The sequence below is a fragment of the Polypterus senegalus genome, chromosome 2, assembly GCF_016835505.1.
Source record: "Polypterus senegalus isolate Bchr_013 chromosome 2, ASM1683550v1, whole genome shotgun sequence".
Taxonomy (NCBI): domain Eukaryota; kingdom Metazoa; phylum Chordata; class Cladistia; order Polypteriformes; family Polypteridae; genus Polypterus; species Polypterus senegalus.
In genome coordinates, this window is record NC_053155.1 from 96,738,327 (window position 1) to 96,758,552 (window position 20,226).

The 20,226-nt window shown below is 38.1% G+C and overlaps 1 protein-coding gene across 4 annotated transcripts in view; it reads left to right on the forward strand.

The window, feature by feature from the left end:
• The window catches only part of aasdhppt (aminoadipate-semialdehyde dehydrogenase-phosphopantetheinyl transferase), a 73,026-nt gene that overhangs the window by 25,808 nt on the left and 26,992 nt on the right, over nt 1–20,226 (forward strand). For all 4 annotated transcript variants that reach the window (XM_039744189.1, XM_039744190.1, XM_039744191.1 and 1 more), the window contains 2 exons: nt 9,049–9,170; nt 11,775–11,936. In XM_039744189.1, the coding sequence (XP_039600123.1) occupies nt 9,049–9,170; nt 11,775–11,936 (284 nt within the window). The remainder of the gene's footprint in view (nt 1–9,048; nt 9,171–11,774; nt 11,937–20,226) is intronic.

Genomic DNA, 20,226 nt, shown 5'->3' on the forward strand with positions numbered 1-20,226 from the left:
GTTGGTGATATGTAAAACAGTAAAACTGCAAGAGGGTTCCTTTTCTTTTTCACGTTTCTGTAAACATGATAATGTGGCAAGTAAGCCACAGCATGCCTTATGCATTTTGGGGCTAAGCAAATATTCCCTACAAATTAACTTAAGAATCCATCTTTTCAAAAACGTGATGATAAAAATATGGAATCCCATTTGTGCCAAAATAAAAAAAAAAATTATAATAAAATGGAAACCAGCTCCTAATGATTAATACTTTGCTCCTTTCTAAAGTCAAATATAACAGTGGGCCACTTGAATCTGATAGTCATAAATTAATTTATTTTACGAAAGGTATTTATAATATACTATGATTCAAATCCAATTTTGGTAGATTTGTATTTCGAAGCTCTGTATCTGTGCCAGTGTAGTTGGTACTTCAGCAAGCGAAGGATGTGGGAGGTACATTGTAAAGGTATGAAAAACACTTTGTTTTTGCAGGTTTTCAGATCACAGTACACAAGCAATATGCCACAAAAAAGTACAGCAACAGACTTCAGAATTTGTTAAGGAAAATGCTTCAACATCTGGGATGATGTTACTGAGGGATCTGAAACAAGATTAAAAGACAAATTTCCTTATAACACTTTGTTTTGAAAATTCTAAACATTGATTGGTAAATGTGAAAGGAAATGTTAACTGATGCAACTTGTAATGTATATAAAACATTTATATGTTTATGTGTTGTATATGCACATTAAATACATTTTGCAAGGTTGCATAATTATTTTATTCTGAAATGGCTGGAAACTATATGTAGTTGTGTGCATGGCAGAACAGTAAACTGGTCACTACAGTTTTGGACACAGCAGCCTTGCTGAGAAACATAGAAGCGGAGAGTTTTCAGAAACTGCACAGTGGGAACAAGAGCATAATTCTGGTTTATTCATTTTTAAATTTCATCCTGCCCCAGGGCAGCCTATATTTCTGTAATAATTATTGATAACTAAGATGGTTCATTTCCACTTGCAAAACAGCATTTGGACCAACAATGTGGTTTCTTATAAAGTGTATATTACATGGAATATTGTATTTGGTTCGTCTTTGCTCAGATTCACTCTGACTTGTGTGATTCAGTCCAGCTCTGAATTTAGAATGTGTTCTACAGCTTTGTGTACATACTTCCAAGATGACTTATTTTTTTTTTTAAGTGTGTTCATGTTACTGGGCTCCCAGCTGACATCTGCTGGTGAATGGGGTGCAAAGCATTGAAAGACGATATTATGGCTCATGTCTTTGAAGCTGCCAATGTGGCGCGAGAGTCCATGCTAAACATTAGCATATCTTATCAAATATCTGGTAATGTACCTCAAAGTCAGTTGGGGTGGTTAGAAATGTACTGCAAAAGATGCACACAAATATATTTCCTGAGCAGCAGAAAAATGCACATGCAAATCATTTTGGTATGAATGAACAGTCCTTTGCTGTTAGCAAACATATGACTGTGCACACTTCATGTTTGCTGAACTGTGTTTAAAACCCAATAGCCTGATAGTACATGATGTCTCTCAAACATGAAGAAATTAATTCAAGACTTGGTAATGTCTTTAAAGAAAAATAAAAGTTTTGTTTATTTGAGTGAGAAGAAGATTTCTTTGTGAATAGTGTGCAGGATTTTCCAAGAAACCACATCTCAACTTGTATTATGTAATTGTTGTTGATGTAGCTTGAGTCCTGCATGTAGTAACTAGCATTTTCTTTGACTCTCACATCATATATTACATGCTAATATAGAAAGAGTCAATGTCTTTTTTTTTTTTATCCAAATTCGTTCATTCGCAAAAGTACTAAAAAACAGTGATAAAAACATGATTTTAAAATGGACGTTTTTATAAACAATATTTTAAGACCATTAGTCAAATATAACACAAGTAAACACAAAATGCAGTTTTTAAATGATGGTTTTTATTATTTAGGGAGAAAAAAAAAATCCAAACAATTACAAATAGTTGTAATTCAGCTTTATTTGAGGGGTTTCTAGCATGAACCGCCATTTTAAGCTCATGCCATAGCATCTCAATTGAATTCAGGTCAGGACTTTGACTAGGCCACTCGAAAGTCTTCATTTTGTTTTTCTTCAGCCATTCAGAGGTAGATTTGCTGGTGTGTTTTGGGTCATTGTCCTATTGCAGCACCCAAGATCGCTTCAGCTTGAGTTGACGAACAGATGGCCGGACATTCTCCTTCAGGATTTTTGGTAGACAGTAGAATTCATGGTTCCATCTATCACAGCAAGCCTTCCAGGTCCTGAAGCAGCAAAACAACCCCAGACCATCACACTACCACTACCATGTTTTACTGTTGGTATGATGTTCTTTTTCTGAAATGCTGTGTTCCTTTTACGCCAGATGTAACAGGACATTTGCCTTCCAAAAAGTTCAACTTTTGTCTCATCAGTCCACAAGGTGTTTTCCCAAAAGTCTTGGCAATCATTGAGATGTTTCTTAGCAAAATTGAGAAGAGCCCTAATGTTCTTTTTGCTTAACAGTGGTTTGCATCTTGGAAATCTGCCATGCAGGCCGTTTTTGCCCAGTCTCTTTCTTATGGTGGAGTCGTGAACACTGACCTTAATTGAGGCAAGTGAGGCCTGCAGTTCTTTAGATGTCCTGGGGTCTTTTGTGACCTCTCGGATGAGTCGTCTCTGCGCTCTTGGGGTAATTTTGGTCGGTCGGCCACTCCTGGGAAGGTTCACCACTGTTCATGTTTTTGCCATTTGTGGATAATGGCTCTCACTGTGGTTCGCTGGAGTCCAAAAGCTTTAGAAATGGCTTTATAACCTTTACCAGACTGATAGATCTCAATTACTTCTGTTCTCATTTGTTCCTGAATTTCTTTGGATCTTGGCATGATGTGTAGCTTTTGAGGTGCTTTTGGTCTACTTCTCTGTGTCAGGCAGCTCCTATTTAAGTGATTTCTTGATTGAAACAGGTGTGGCAGTAATCAGGCCTGGGGGTGGCTACGGAAATTGAACTCAGGTGTGATACACCACAGTTAGGTTATTTTTTAACAAGGGGCAATTACTTTTCACACAGGGCCATGTAGGTTTGGATTTTTTCTCCCTAAATAATAAAACCATCATTTAAAAACTGCATTTTGTGTTTACTTGTGTTATATTTGACTAATGGTTAAATGTGTTTGATGATCAGAAACATTTTGTGTGACAAACATGCAAAAGAAGAAACCAGGAAGGGGACAAATAGTTTTTCACACCACTGTATATGTGTGTATATATATAATATAGCAAAATACCCGCGCTTGGCAGCGGAGAAGTCAAAAGAAAAGGAAATATTTTAATAATAACGTAATATGATCGACAACGTTATTGTTTTGTCATTGTCATGAGTGTTGCTGGCATATATATATATATATACTGTATACATGTGTACATATATACACACACACATATACTATGGGGTGCCAAACAGGCAAATACATTGATTTTCTGAATATATAAAGTGGCGGAATATATAAAGTCAAAACCTGAATATATAAAGTCTAGTTAGATTTAGTCATCATTGCATAACTATTTCTTTACCATAGAAATTTAAAGACTAAATTCAACTTCCATTCCTACCAAAGATATTTCTAGGACCTAAATAGAATCTACTTATATCCAAATTCGAGCTATTGAGCTGTCGCCTGCCTGCCTGAATAAGTCACCCTCGCTTCGCTCTTACTTTTTTACGTTCATTTAATCATGGCTAGTGGCGGAAAATTTGTAAAATGGAAGGAGGATTACACTGAGTATGGCTTTACCAAAACAATTATTGATGGCGAATCGATTATTCATAAAGATTCAATTGGTGATCTGTTTTTCTTTGTTAACCTCATATTTTTTCATACTTCTTCTCAAACCAATTGGGTGCAAGGGTAAAATGAATCGGGAAACGCTGATCAATGTAATCGGTGTACCAGGAAGTCATGCATTGACAGAAGTTCCCCTTTGCTTGGAATTGAAAGTGTGATTAAATGCATTATTTTTTAACGCGTTATGGAGCACATGTATCGAAGCTTCTCAGCTGTGCTTGTGCTTAGAAAAGGAAAAATTTGAAAAATAACGTAACACGATTGTCGATGTAACCTTTTGTAAGTAGTGCCTGGAGGATTCAGTTTGGAGAAACTCTACAGACAGCGTGTGTATTAACTTGTGGATTTTTCTGTGAGTATTTGGTAGCAGCGTCACAAAGTCATTTCTGTAAGATGGCGTTAGCTTCGGAGCTCAGTTCAGAGCGAAATGAGGTGAATGGGAGGGGAGATGATGACGTGACTCCCCCACCCGCCTTAACTGTCAATCCCCCACAAACACAGTCTCTCGGAATTTGCATAAGCACAGCCCTTTACCTGCAATTTTAACTTAGTTACAAAGTGATCAAAACTTTCGTTTATATCCTGCGTGCTCTCATTAAACTTGTATCCCGCATTACCCGTGGGCATGACAAACGCCAGCAGCAGCGTGACTATAAACTTAATTTAAACTTTAGGTTTACACCGTGCTTTGTTTTCGAAGTAGCATCACTCATTAATATGGATGTATATGTAACTCGCTCGCTTATTATTGTTTCGCTGCCTTCTCAATTATATAATGCATGTTTTCTTCAGCGCTTTTTGGAGCTCTTCCTGGTTTTCCGTACTGCGTTGACAGTCAGTTCACGTGATTACGTGGGAGGCGTGATGATGTCACACGAAATTCCGCCCCCCACGGCTTTCGAGCTCAACTCCATTACAGTATATGGAGAAATATACCTTCCAGTTATGACCATTACGCGTAGAATTTCGAAATGAAACCTGCCCAACGTTTGTAAGGAAGCTGTAAGGAATGAGCCTGCCAAATTTCAGCCTTCTACCTACACGGGAAGTTGGAGAATTAGTGATGAGTGAGTGAATGAGTGAGTCAGTCAGTCAGTGAGGGCTTTGCCTTTTATTAGTATATATATATATATATATATATATATATATATATATATATATATATATATATATATATATATATATATATATATATATATATATATATATATATATATACACACACACACACACATATATATATATATATCCATATCTACATATATATATATATATATATTGATATACACATCTACATATATATGCATATATATATATACACATATATCAACATATATATATATACACATACATATACACACATACATACACACACACACATATACATATATATACTGCTCAAAAGAATTACATAAAGGAACACATCTTTTAATCATAGTATAGCATAAAGTCAATGAAACTTATGGGATATTAATCTGGTCAGTTAAGTAGCAAAGGGGTTGTTAATCAGTTTCAGCTGCTGTGGTGTTAATGAAATTAACAACAGATGCACTAGAGGGGCAACAATGAGATGACCCCCAAAACAGGAATGGTTTAACAGGTGGAGGCCACTGACATTTTTCCCTCCTCATCTTTTCTGACTGTTTCTTCACTAGTTTTGCATTTGGCTACAGTCAGTGTCACTACTGGTAGCATAAGGCGATACCTGGACCCTACAGAGGTTGCACAGGTAGTCCAACTTCTCCAGGATGGCACATCAATACGTGTCATTGCCAGAAGGTTTGCTGTGTCTCCCTGCACAGTCTCAAGGGCATGGAGGAGATTCTAGGAGACAAGCAGTTACTCTAGGAGAGCTGGAGAGGGCCATAGAAGGGCCATAACCCATCAGCAGGACCAGTATCTGCTCCTTTGGGCAAGGAGGAACAGGATGAGCACTGCCAGAGCCCTACAAAATGACCTCCAGCAGGCCACTGGTGTGAATGTCTCTGACCAAACAATCAGAAACAGACTTCATGAGGGTGGCCTGAGGGCCCAAATGTCTACTGCGCCCTGTGCTCACTGCACAGCACCGGGGAGCTCAATTGGCATTTGCCATAGAATACCAGAATTGGCAGGTCCACCACTGGCGTCCTGTGCTTTTCACAGATGAGAGCAGGTTCACCCTGAGTATATGTGAAAGGCGTGAAAGGGTCAGGAGAAGCCGTGGAGAATGTTATGCTGCCTGTAACATCGTTTAGCATGACTGGTTTGGTGGTGGGTCAGTGATGATCTTGGAGGCATATCCATGGAGCGACTCACAGACCTCTACAGGCTAGACAGCGGCATCTTGACTGCCATTAGGTATCAGGATGAAATCCTTGGACCCATTGTCAGACCTTACGCTGGTGCAGTAGGTCGTGGTTTCCTCCTAATGCACGACAATGCCCGGCCTCATGTGGCAAGAGTATGCAGGCAGTACCTGGAGGATGAAGGAATTGAAACAATTGAATGGCCTTCACGATCCCCTGACTTAAACCCAATAGAACATCTGTTGGACATTATGTTTCGGTCCATTAGGCGCCGCCAGGTTGCTCCTAAGACTGTACAACAGCTCAAGGATGCCCTCATACAGATCTGGGAGGAAATGCCACAAGACACCATCCGTCGTCTCATTAGGAGCATGCCCCGACGTTGTCAAGCATGCATACAAGCTCGTGGGGCCACACAAGATACTGAAAAGCATTTTGAGTAGCAGAAATTAAGTTTTTGAAAAAATGGACTAGCCTGCCACATCTTCATTTCACTCTGATTTTAGGGTGTCTACACAATTGAGCCCTCTGTAGGCAGAAAACTTTTATTTCCATTAAAAGACTTGGCATCCTTTTGTTCCTAAGACATTGCCCTGTCGTTATTTGTATAGATATCCAACTTCATATTGAGATCTGATGTATCTAATGTGTTTCTTTAAAGTGTTCCTTTAATTTTTGTGAGCAGTGTACATACACACAAATATACATATACTGTATATACACACATACACATACATACATATATATATATATATATATATATATACACACATACGTACATACATACATACATACAAACACACATATATATATATACACACAGACACACACATATATAAATATATATATATATACTGTATATTGCAAAATGCCCGCGCTTCGCAGCAACGAAGTTCTGCTTTTAAATTTTTATTAAGAAGAAAAGAAAACCTTTTTAAACTGAGGGAAATATACCAATAACTATTTGTTAAGGATCTCTTTGTATATCACGTTGTCAGTTCAGCACTCCGGTTGTAATATGACCAAGATGTGCGAGCTTACTCTTGAGAATGCAACGTATAGTTGTCCAGGAAAAAAGCAATTGTGCCTCAAATCAATGGCAACCTTTTGTAGGGTCTGTCCCTGAGACTTATTAATTGTCATCACGAAGCGGAGCCTTACTGGAAATTGGAGGCATTTGAATTGAAATGGGAGATCAGAGGGTATAACGGTGATGCGAGGAATACATTCAGAGTGTGGCGCACTGCTGTTTTTTTGTGAAGCTGCCTTTACACAGCTTTTCTGCTGTTTTATAAACAAACGCCATATAAGGCCGTTCTTTCTCCTTGCTTTGTGGTTCTGTACTATTTTATTGTTCGTTTATTATGATTGTTGTAGTTATTGTGTAGCTATTTGAGACTTACTTTACTGTTCAGGTACCCATTTCCTTTATTTAATCCGCGGCATCTTCGCTATTTTTTGTTCGTTTATTACGATTATAGATATTTATTGATCCCCTTCTTTAGCTGACTGCCTGCAAATATAATGCGCTCCGCTGTTTTTTTGTGAAGCAGCCTTTACACAGCTTCTCCGCTGTTTTATAAACGAACGACATATAAGGCCATCTTTTTTTCCTTGTTTCGCTAAGGAAGCAGCCTTTTTATTTAATCCACGGGTTCTCCCCTGTTTTATTGTTCGTTTATTACGATTGTTATAGTTCTCATTGTATAGCACGTTGTCAGTTCAGCAATCCGGTTGTAATAACATGAAGCTGTGCGAGCTTACTCTTGAGAATGCAACGTATAGTTGTCCAGGAGAAAAGCAATCTTGCCTCAAATCAATGGCAACCTTTTGTAGGGTCTGTCCCTGAGACTTATTACTTGTCATCGCGAAGCAGAGCCTTACTGGAAATTGGAGGCATTTTAATTGAAATGGGAGATCAGAGGGTATAACGGGGATGCGAGGAATACATTGAGTGTGGAGAAACTCTAGAGACAGCATGTGTATTAACTTGTGGATTTTTCTGTGAGTATTTGGTGGCAGCGTGATGAACTTGCTTCCGCAAGACCGCGTTAGCTGTGGAGCTCAGCTTGGAGCATATTTTTTTACTACCTTGTCAATTGTGTAATGCGTTTTTTGAACAGGTTTGATTCATGGAAGTGATCACTCGTACTGCGTTCAGTCAGTTCACGTGAGCTGCTCTCTTGTGTGATGTTGCGATGTCCACGGCTTTATTTAATGTTAGCTAAGACCCGGCACTTAAAAGTTTCTCGCTACAGCAATTTTAACTCCGTTACAAAGTGATCCAAAGTCTCGTTTATACCTCGCGTCTTCTCATTAAACTTGTATCTTGCGACTAAAGTGTTCGTCGAAGGCGTGACAAACAGCAGTGGGAGCGTGTCTATAAACTTAATTTAAACTTACGGTTTACACCGTGCTTTGTTTCCGCAGTAGCTGCATTTATGATTATGCTTGTATGCGTTTTTTCTTCAGTGCTCTTTGGAGCTCTTCCTTGTTTTCTACGTACTGCGTTCACAGTCAGTTGACGTGATTACGTGGGAGGCGTGATGATGCGACACGCAACTCCGCCTCCCATGGCCATCGAGCTGCAGTCTATTACAGTATATGGATAAAAATAGGTTCCAGTTATGACCATTATGCATAGAATTTCGAAATAAAACCTGCCCAACTTTTGTAAGTAAGCTGTAAGGAATGAGCCTGCCAAATTTCAGCCTTCTATCTACACAGGAAGTTGGAGAATTAGTGATGAGTGAGTGAGTCAGTCAGTGAGGGCTTTGCCTTTTATTAGTATAGATTTAGGTCTGTCTGTTTCATTATTATTGTTATTTAAATAGTTTGCACAGCTGCATTCACATGTATATTAAAATAATACAATTTAAAGTACTTAAATGCCACATGTTTGTTTTTTTCTTTATTGCAGGTAGCACTACCACAGTGGACTTTTTTAAGATCATGAAGAGACAGTTTACAGATCATGAATGGAAAGTTATTAAAAGTGCAGGCAGTGAATTAAAGCAGCTGGACATGTTTTATCGACATTGGGTAATTTATTGTAGTTTATTTTAACACTCCAGGGTAATAGTATAAAATGTATCAGTTACATTTTAAGATATGTGTAGCTTTTTACAAACTTAAAGACTTCTGGAACACCATTTGTGCCAACATAAAATGAATAATGATTATGACGTAATTGATCACATGAAAAAGTATAGAAATCTATATAAATCTGTGATTATTTTTTTAATTGATTCCCAGTACAATATTTTTATATTTAGATATAGATGTAAATATAGATATAAATGAGATATATATAGATAGATAGATTTATTCACAAAACATACTTCATATGTGCAAAATGTATAGCAATGCCTCAACCTGTTCGCTATCAATATTCAATACATGTAACATATGTGGCACATAAATTGTCCATAAAAATTGTATATAACTATATAGATAGCAGTATCTTTAGTGTTAACATAATTTTGACACTATCTATCTATCTATCTATCTATCTATCTATCTATCTATCTATCTATCTATCTATCTATCTATCTATCTATCTATCTATCTATCTATCTATCTATCTATCTATCTATCTATCTATCTATCTATCTATCCTTTGTAGGTTTTATTTCAAATTGGCCTTATGTTTAAAGAATGTTTTTATTTAGCAATTTGGCTTTTCTGAATAGTGTATTTCCAAATGACTCTTTTAATGAGCAATATTTATTTCAAAATGGATCTTTCATAATGGTTTCATCACTTCACAATCAACACAAAGACCAACACCTTGAACCCATTCCTACTGGTTAATCATTTGCTGTCCATTATTTTCACCTGATACAAAACACTGTGTATAGAAGGTGTCCATGAAGAAATCACATAAGTATGTGTTTATGGTAAATTTTTTGTGGGTGGAAATCCCAGGTGACCATCTGTGTGGACTGTGAGTACTGACATCTTCTTTTATCAGTGTAAACATTTTGGAGAGTGATGACTATCTGAGCATTCTCAAAATATCAAATTCATCATAATATAGTGTCATAATTTGGCCAACAGACTGCTCTCCGGAAAGGAGGAGCTAAGTGTTTAAGTGACTCATTAGACAGGGAGTCCTTGTGGTACCTCAGACCTGCATTCATAGTTACTTTTCTTTATGTGAAAGTGGTAGGGGCAGTTGGAGATAGTGGCAGTAGTATGTTAAGAAGGGGATGCAGCAGGAGACAAACATAATATTGTCCTTAATACATGTTTTTTTATGAGTATCTCCAATGTACTGTAATAGAGGACAAGTGTAACTATATTGTTTCGCTTTTAAAATACTGTTTATTGTGTTTAAGTAAAGATGCTGTTTACTTGGTACATATCACACAACATGTTAAATTATTTCTGTATAGTTCAAGTGCAAAACTATGGCATCTCTAGCTGCCTTAATGTTTTTGCATTGTTTGAGTATAAATACCACTAAAGATCTTTTGGTAGCTTACTTCCTACAATCAGGCAAAAGTAATCAACAAGAAATGATTAACCAATGTGAATAGATTCAGCCTGTTGGTCTTGATTAACAAGGGAAAAAATCCTGAAATGAAAAGAGGCATTCATAAATAAATTGCACTGGCATTAACAGAGCCATTAAGAAATGTGCATTTCAGAAAAATCACATTAAGTAATAACAAGCCATTTTGAAATAAACAAACTCATCAGTTTAGGTATGTTTACAAGTTTTACTCCATTGGCCATGCTCTCTTTCTTAGGGGTGGGGGTTAATTTTGTTTTCATTCTATTTTTTGTAAAAATTGATCTATTTGTATGGAATGATTACAATAAAATTAATAAAATTTAAAAAATAAATTAAAGTTGAGGGCTGTGTTTGAATTCCTTGAAGTAGCTTTTCTTGCTATTTGTTTAGTTGCACAGGATGACTTCTATGATTACTTTTTTTTTCCAGTTTGTTACTTCTCTGTCTTTAACGTAAAGGCTAATATATCAGTCGCCTCTCGTTCACTGATAAAATAAGCTTCCACTCACTGATCTTTGTTTACACTGCAGGAAGTTTGCTGCAAAAAAAAGATGCATACTGGCTCAGCTACTGTAACACCTTGAGTAAAGGAACACTGCAACTAAATTACCACAAAGCTTAGAAAAGCAGGGGCTGAAAATATATGTTTTTGTGATTGTCCTTTTTACCTTTCACCAATAGAATCTTTTGTTTAGTGAAAACTGTCCGATTCAATCGTTGGTCAATCAAGTGGAGCATCTCTAACAGAAACATTTGTTTAATGAACCTTCTGAAATAAAAATATAACAAAATATTAATTTCTTTTGCATGTTCATTCGTTATTCATTTCAGTCACTTCAATCAAAGGTTAGCTTATGCAAGTTCTTTTTTGCAGCTAGGTGTAGAAATGCAACTTATTCACTACTGTATGTATTTTCTTTAAGCAGGAGATAACTACAGACTGTGTACTTTTATTATTCTGGGCTGCCCAGTCGAAAACATAAATAAAACAACAAGCATTGTCAGATAGTATATAACTATTTTTGTGTGAATAGGGCCTTTAAAAATGAAAAAAGGTGAAGTGCATATAAAGATGTTTCTGTTTTGAATATGTAAAAATACATATTTTTGGTAATTTCTCTTTATAGACTTTAAAAGAAAGCTTCATTAAAGCCATTGGAACAGGTGTGAGCTTTAACCTACAGAGGATTGAATTCCATTTATCCACAAAACAAATGAATGTTGAAGAGGTGAAAAAGGATACAAAACTGCTTCTGGATGGTGAACAGGAAGACAATTGGGTTTTTGAGGTAAGACACTTCAAACATGTGAATGTTCTCTGCAACAAAATGTGCCTAAATGCTGTGTTTAAAGTATGTTAGGGGGTATAAGTTCAAAATAGGAGCCAGCAATTGTGGAGTTTTTATTGAAAATGTTTTCAAACTGCAGAGTTTTTATTTGATTACTAGACTTACTGACAAGCTCAGTGCCTGCTTTCCAATTTTCTGAATCATAAATGAAAAGTTCTTTGTTTAAAAGTGATTTTAGAATTTAATTTACTATTATTGCTTAAATTGAATCACTCATACTTCTGTACTTTCTTTCTAATTGCATATGTTGAAAAATAAAAAAAAAGGTATTTTTGTTCTGATGTTTTTCCTTAAAAAGCCATTGTTTAAAAAAAAAAAAGTTACATTATGAAATTAATGTTTCTATATCCATCCATTCATTATCCAACCCGCTATATCCTAACTACAGGGTCACGGGGTTGTTTCTATATATGCCATTATTTTGTAACTGCTATTATGTAGCATTGTAAACATATTTTCATTTGTTAATTAAAACAGCTGGTAATATATGAATTTGGGATGTTTCTATATACAAACTAAATTAGCATAGCTTTGTGTTAACACTAGAATCCCTGAAGCCTATGAAGAAACTCGTAATCCCGGGTCGCATTAAATTCCTTCACACCTCTTCATTAGCGTCTTTTGTTTTATAAATGTGTTGATCAGCACAAGCAGCAAGCAGCCTGCTATCCCATCCCCCCACCACCGCAGCTCAACTCAGGCAAAATGTTCTCCCAGCTCAAGGCTATTTATCTGGGTGTGAGGTGCCTGGAATTGTATCGGGTAAATAATATATCATTATTTGGAACACATACAATACATGTGTGTTCTGTGTCTACAATGATCTATGTAAATGTAGGATGGCAAGAAATGCGAGGCAAGAAATGTTGAACACATAGCTAAAACAGAAACTTTTTTCATGTTATTGTACTAATGACAAAAGTTTGACATGAAGTGTATAATGTGTGAAGACTGAAGTCGAAATGTGAAATAAACACTTTCACAAAAGGTACACATATAACAAAACAAGTGCACTTTTCTTCAAGAATATAACCAAAGAAAAAGAAATCAGGTTAAGGTACAACGCTGACATGACCACTTGGGTGGTGTAGCAGTAAGAACTGCTGACTTCTAATCAGTAGGTCGCGGCTTTGATTCCGGGCGCTTCCTAGAATTACTGTTTTGAGTAGTGAATTAGACCATAGTGTGTGCATACCTATACATCTATCCATGCCAAGAGCTTCTGTGAAAAGGTAAATTTTTCCCTGGGGACAAATAAAGTTCTATATATATTGATGCAAAGTTTTATCTATGTTTGCCATTTGCTTCATCTCCATCACTCAGCAAACTTTAGATATTTTTAGTATATTTTATTTTTCCAGTTTTTACACATGGTGAAGTATAGGTTACTTGGTCTACAGCAACCTTGAAAGTAAAAGTTAAAGCTCTTCATACCGAAAACCATGGTAAACTAATTCTCAATTAAGACAGAGCTTTCACTCAGAATATTGTGTAGACCAAAAAAATTTCTGCTTAAATATATTATTTAACTCAATAACGAGTTGCTTAAGCATTTAAGTACATATGCAACAAGCATTTGAACGTTCAAGTTACATGTGTAAATAGAAGCCTCTTTTTATCGATTTTTCTCATCCTTTTTTTGCAAGTATAGGCATAAGACTTGTGTACCCATCCAATATCATAGTAGTATTTCCATAGATTGCATGAGTGCTCTTACGTCTAATTACTTTCTTATAGTATTTTGCTTTCTTTGCATTGACATTCAGTCAGTCATTATCCAACCCACTATATCCTAACACAGGGTCACGGGGGTCTACTGGAGCCAATCCCAGCCAACACAGGGCACAAGGCAGGAACAATCCCCAGGCAGGGCTCCTTGCATTGTAATAGCCTTAAATGATTGGAATAATTAGTAGAAGCAAGAATTGTTTGTCTTTACTCTCTTAAGGATTGGCCACTGTGATGACAGCAGTAATGTTTTTTTGCTTGAGCTGCGTATTTTTTTAATTGTCTAAATTTTCATTTAACTGATACTGACGAGAGTTGCATGTTGTTGATGATACAGGTAATATTTGATAGGTATTTCTCATTGCAGGGCTCAACACTAACTTTTACAAGTGGTTGCTGGGTTTGGCATATGCCAATGTTTGGTTGCCAAAACTGAAAATATGGTTGCCATTTTTAACACAGCCACTACCATCCATCCATCCATCCATCCATTATCCAACCCGCTGTATCCTAACTGCAGGGTCACGGGGGTCTGCTGGAGCCAATTCCAGCCAACACAGGGCACAAGGCAGGAAACAAACCCTGGGCAAGGCGTCAGCCCACCACAGTCAACCACTACCACAAAACTATAAAAAACAATATAAATAATACGCTTACTAGGCAAATTATCAAAAGATAAAGTAAGCAGAACGCAAAAAGAGTATATTGTAAGGTTTCTAAACGCTTTTGGGACTCGCCCCAACGGGATAACACATGTCCGAAGCACGATCGTTGCTTCTGTGGAAGGTGGCTTATCTGTCGCCAGGGCAACCACAGACTCCCAGCCCTGCACCAGCTCACTGCGAAAGCAAATCCGAGCCAACCCCCGTTGCGCTAGAAGCGTCATTGTCGATGGGTGATGCAAGGAGCATTATAAATGCAGGGAACAGTATTAATTGGCCACTAACCTGGCCACGACCCTGCCTGATTGCTGTGTCTCTGTATAGGAGAGTGGTAGATCCCACTACAATAAATAACTGTGCTGTTCCTGTTTCAAGCTAAATAAAGCTGGCTTTGTTAAAGTACTGAGACTCAGCCTCGTGTTTTGGGGTGCAAGACAGGGACTCGTACGTCACAATATATATGTTTATTAAACGTATAAAAAGAAATAACTTAGTCACAGTATATAACTCTACTGAATAAGTTTTAAATAAAATAAAGGCATAAATTCTAGAATGGAGTAATAAACATAAAACAAAACTATTACCACAACCAAAAGCTATTACACAAAGTAACCATATTGAAAATTAGAATGTTCCCACCAAAAAAAAAAAAGACCCAAATATCCCACATGTAATACAACAATGTACACTCAGCAAAATATAACTCAATAAATAAATATATAAGTCAATAAATATACTGTACTGTACATGTCAGTGGATGATACAAAAAATTGTAAGTGCATATATAGTAAGTGTTTTGATTGTTCCTGAAATATACACTGCTAGTAGTTTGATGTACATAATATTGAGACACCATGCAAGATAGGCAGCAGTTCTTTGCCACTAAATACATGGGTTCAAAATATATGGATAAGTTGGTTATACAAAAAACAGTATTGTTGTTATTTCATTTGCTGAAATCCTGTTTAGTTATATTTACACAATAAAACATGAAAGTTGTTTTTTCAGTTACAACCAATAAAAGACAAAAATGAAATAGAAAAAAGGGCAAAAAAAAAAACTGAATCGGGGCCATAAGTATTTGGAAGGGTCACAATTTTCATAATTTTGGCTCTGTCCACAATAGATTTGAAATAAACCAATCATTATGTTATTGAAGTGTAGACTTTCAACTATAATTTAAGGGGTTTACCAAAAGTATCGCATGAGCCATTTAGGAATGACAGACATTTTTATTCATGTTCCCCCTATATTCAAGGTCTCAAAAGTATTTGGAAAAACAAACATAATCTTAAATATAATATAATCATTTTCAATATTGGGTCCTATACAGTCAATGACTGTCTGAAATCTGCAACCCTTGGCCATCTCCAAATGCTACGTTTCTACCTTTGTGATACTTTGCCTGGCCTTTACTGCATCCATCCATCCGCTTCCGCTTATCCGAGATCGGGTCCTGGGGACAGAAGCTTGAGCAGAGATGCCCAGACTTCCCTCTCCCCTGCCACTTCTTGTAGCTCTTACAGGGGAATCCCGAGGTGTTCCCAGGCCAGCCGGGAGACATAATCCCTCCAGTGTGTACTGGATCTTCCCCGGGGCCTCCTCCTGGTTAGACGTGCCCAGAACACCTCACCAAGGAGGCGTCCAGGAGGCATTCTGATCAGATGCCCGAGCCCCCTCATCTGACTCCTCTTGATGCAGAGGAGCAGTGGTTCTACTCTGAGCCCCTCCCGGATGACTGATCTTCTCACCCTGCCTTTGAGGGAAAGCCCAGACACCCTGTGGAGGAAACTCATTTCAGCCACTCGTATTCATAATCTTGTTCTTTGATGACCATAGGTGAGGGTAGGAACATAGATCGACTGGTAAATTGAGAGCCTTGCCTTACGGCTCAGCTCCTTTTTCACCACGACAGACCGATGCAGAGCCCACATCACTGTGGACGCCACACCCATCCGCCTGTCGATCTCACGCTCCATTCTTCCCTCACTCGTGAACAAGACCCCGAGATACTTGAACTCCTCCACTTGGGGCAGGATCTCGCTCCCAACCCTGATAGGACACTCCACCCTTTTCTGGCTGATGACCATGGTCTCGGATTTGGAGGTGCTGATTCCCATCCCATCCGCTTCACACTCAGCTGCGAACTGACCCAGAGAGAGCTGAAGATCACGGCCTGATGAAGCAAACAGGACAACATTATCTGCAAAAAGCAGTGACCCAATCATGAGTCCACCATACTGGACCCCCTCTCAACGCCCTGGCTGGGTGACAAAGGGCAGCCCTGGCGAAGTCCAGCTCTTACTGGAAACGGGTTCAACTTACTGCCGGCAATGTGGACCAAGCTCTGACACTGGTTGTACAGGGACCAAACCGCCCTTATCAGGGGGTCCGGTACCCCATACTCCCGGAACACCCCCCACAGGATTCCCAGAGGGTCACGGTCAAACGCCTTTTCCAAGTCCACATGTAGACTGGTTGGGCAAACTCCCATGCACCCTCGAGGACCCTGCTAAGGGTGTAGAGCTGGTCCACTGTTCCGCGACCAGGACAAAAACCACACTGTTTCTCCTGAATCCAAGGTTCGACTATCTAATAGACCCTCCTCTCCAGGACCCTCAAATAGACTTTTCCAGGAAAGCTGAGGAGTGTGATCCCTCTGTAGTTGGAACACACCCTCTGGTCCCCCTTCTTAAAGAGGGGGACGACCACCCCGGTCTGCCAATCCAGAGGCACTGTCCCCAATGTTCATGCGATGTTGCAGAGCCGTGTCAACCAGGACAGTCCTACAACATCCAGAGCCTTGAGGAACTCCGGGCGTATCTCATCCACCCCTGGGGCCCTGCCACCAAAGAGTTTTATGACCACCTCCTTGACCTTAGTCCCAGAGATGGGGGAGCCCACCTCCGAGTCCCCAGGCTCTGCTTCCTCATTGGAAGGCATGTTAGTGGGATTGAGGAGGTCTTCGAAGTACTCCCCCCACCGACCCACAATGTTCCAAGTTGAGGTCAGCAGCGCACCATGCCCACCATATACTGTGTTGACACTGCACTGCTTCCCCCTCCTGAGATGCCGGATGGTGGACCAGAATCTCCTCGAAGCCGTCTGAAAGTCGTTTTCCATGGTCTCCCCAAACTCCTCCCATGCCCGAGTTTTTGCCTCAGCAACCACCGAAGCCGCATTCCGCTTGGCCTGCCAGTACCTATCAGCTGCCTCCAGAGTCCCACAGGCAAAAGGGGTCCTGTAGGACTCCTTCTTCAGCTTAACGGCATCTCTCACCGCCGGTGTCCACCAATGGGTTCGGGGATTGCCGCCACGACAGGCACTGACCACCTTACGGCCACAGCTCTGGTCAGCCATCTCAACAATAGAGGCACGGAACATGGCCCATTCTGACTCAGTGACCCCCACCTCCCTCCCACAGATATCCAAGTAGAAGTTCAGCTGAACTAAAGCACAACAACCTTTTTTATTTTTATGATACAGTTCAAACAACCCTGATTCACTAGTACCCTTGCTCGGGTCCTGTTTTTCCTTATCATCTCTAGTAAACAAAGGTATATAGAAATACTAAAAGTAGTTATAAAAGATATTAAATAAAACAATGCACCTAACATAACAAAAATATAATGCCATGCCACCTATAGATTTTACTGTATACCTTTGGCAGTGTTTTACCTTATGTAATGTTTGAATGAAACAAAATAAATTTACCACATTACAATGAAACAGCACAAGGGCCATTAGTATGAGCACACTAATATGCAAGCAATTAATTAAGTAGTTAAAACAATCTTAACTTTGATATTAATTAGCTTACATTAATGATCTAAATTTGGTAAGCACACCATAGCATCTCAGTCCTTCTAAAAAAAATCTAACATCTCCAAGCTACAGATGGGACTTTGATATTGACCATAATATTAGTAGCTTTGAACAGCATTTAGGGAACAGCACTTATGGGACAATGCTTATTGTATACAGTATGATAAAGCACTAATGCACTGCAGCATTCCTTTGCAAGGCTTGGCAGTGGTACAGCAGTGCAGATCCTCACTTAGATCAGCAGTTTGCAGAGATGGGAAAACAAGCAGACCGTGTGTCTCCCTCACAACCATTGTGAGTGGTAGGTGACTTGAATCAGCACAGGAGAGTGTGTGTTGAGGCGGGGCAAAATAGGGTCAGTAGAGTTAACATATAGACAAGGAAAGAGGTGAAGGGTACTGCGGCTGGAGTATTATATTAATTGCCACAGTCACATGTCATTTACAGTAGCAAGCATAGCTGTCTTTATGAATCTTGAAATGACAACGTTTAAAGATGTTGTCATGTCAGTAATTTTGTTGACACCCAGATCTTGCAGATGACTATTCCATTGTTTGCAGTATAGTCTGCAGTAAATTGAAAATATTCAAAATTGATAATCCTTAGTCCTGATCTGTACATTGCTGTTGCCCACCAAAACACTGATTAGTCCTGATGACTTATCAAAGTATTTAGTGTGAAAAGTATATTACGGGTATGTAAAATAAAAGAATGAAGGAATTCAATTTGAAATAAATAATTGTGACGCTATTATATGAGACTTTGTAAATCATTTATCATAAGTCTGAATCAGGTCGCAGCTCATCATTAAGCAAGTCTTTACCAAGTTGAGTTATTTTTTAAGTATTGCTTAGCAAGTTACAAATTAAATTAATTAAAATAAATTGAGATTCAAGTTTCCCTCCTATACTTTAGAGTACTGTTTTTTGGAAGTGATCATTTTCATTGGAAGGCAATTTGGCTTTATTTTAGGAGAAATGGGGGTATAAAATATTTTTGACATTTGAACAAAATTAAAAATGTCAGCAGAGTTGGTTTAGTCTTGAGCCGTGCCTTTATCACTCCATTGTTATCCATTTGTTTAATTGGACCATGGAGTAAGCATCTAAGTTACTTACCTAACAGAATGGTCACTTTTCCCTTTCTGAAGCTGTCACAACTTTAGCAGTATTATTCTTCATATTTGCAAAACTCCCTTTCTTTAATAAATGGAATTAGAGTCGATAAATCTTATATATTTATTTTCAACATACCTTATTCCCCTTAGTTTCTTGCAAAATTTCATTCTGTGTGTCACTTTTAAGAATTTGGATTAATTGGGCAGATTTCAGTTGAAAAGTGAAAATACTCATTACTCATAATATGACTACCTATCTTACTTGGCTTGTACACAGCGACAGTAAAAGTAATTGCACTCTTTTGTGTTTTATTTCCCATATCAATGATAAACCATTTATAATGAAATATGTGCTTACATTTACAGTTTCTATTATACTTTTTGGCTTTACTATTGTATTATAGTGTACTTGTTTTTTCTTTTCACATTTGCAGTTTATGAAAAATTGCTACCTAAAACCTAAAATGCTGATACGTGTTTGAAAAATTATTACCTGGGATAGAGGGAAGAGTAACAAATACCTAGTTTAAATTTCAGGTGAGAAACATGTGTTTGATGCCAACCTTTAAGTATACTTTTGAAGGTTTGTTTATGGAAGCCTTCATACAGCCTTTAATTCCTTGCTCCATATTGGACCTGAGAAGCTATTGCAGGGGTCAGTAACATTCAAAAATTTGTCAGTGGTGATTTGCTTCCTAACAAAGTCACACCATTACATTACACAGTAGATTTTATTTTGTATCAAAAATAGTGGCCTGTATCAAGGACATATTATAGTCATTATGCCAAGAATTTCAACTGTTTTCACTTCACAGAACAACCATGTTAAATTTGAATCTCTCTCTCCTACTGGAGGTTGCACTGGAATTGTAAACTGTGCTTGATGTAGACTTCAAAT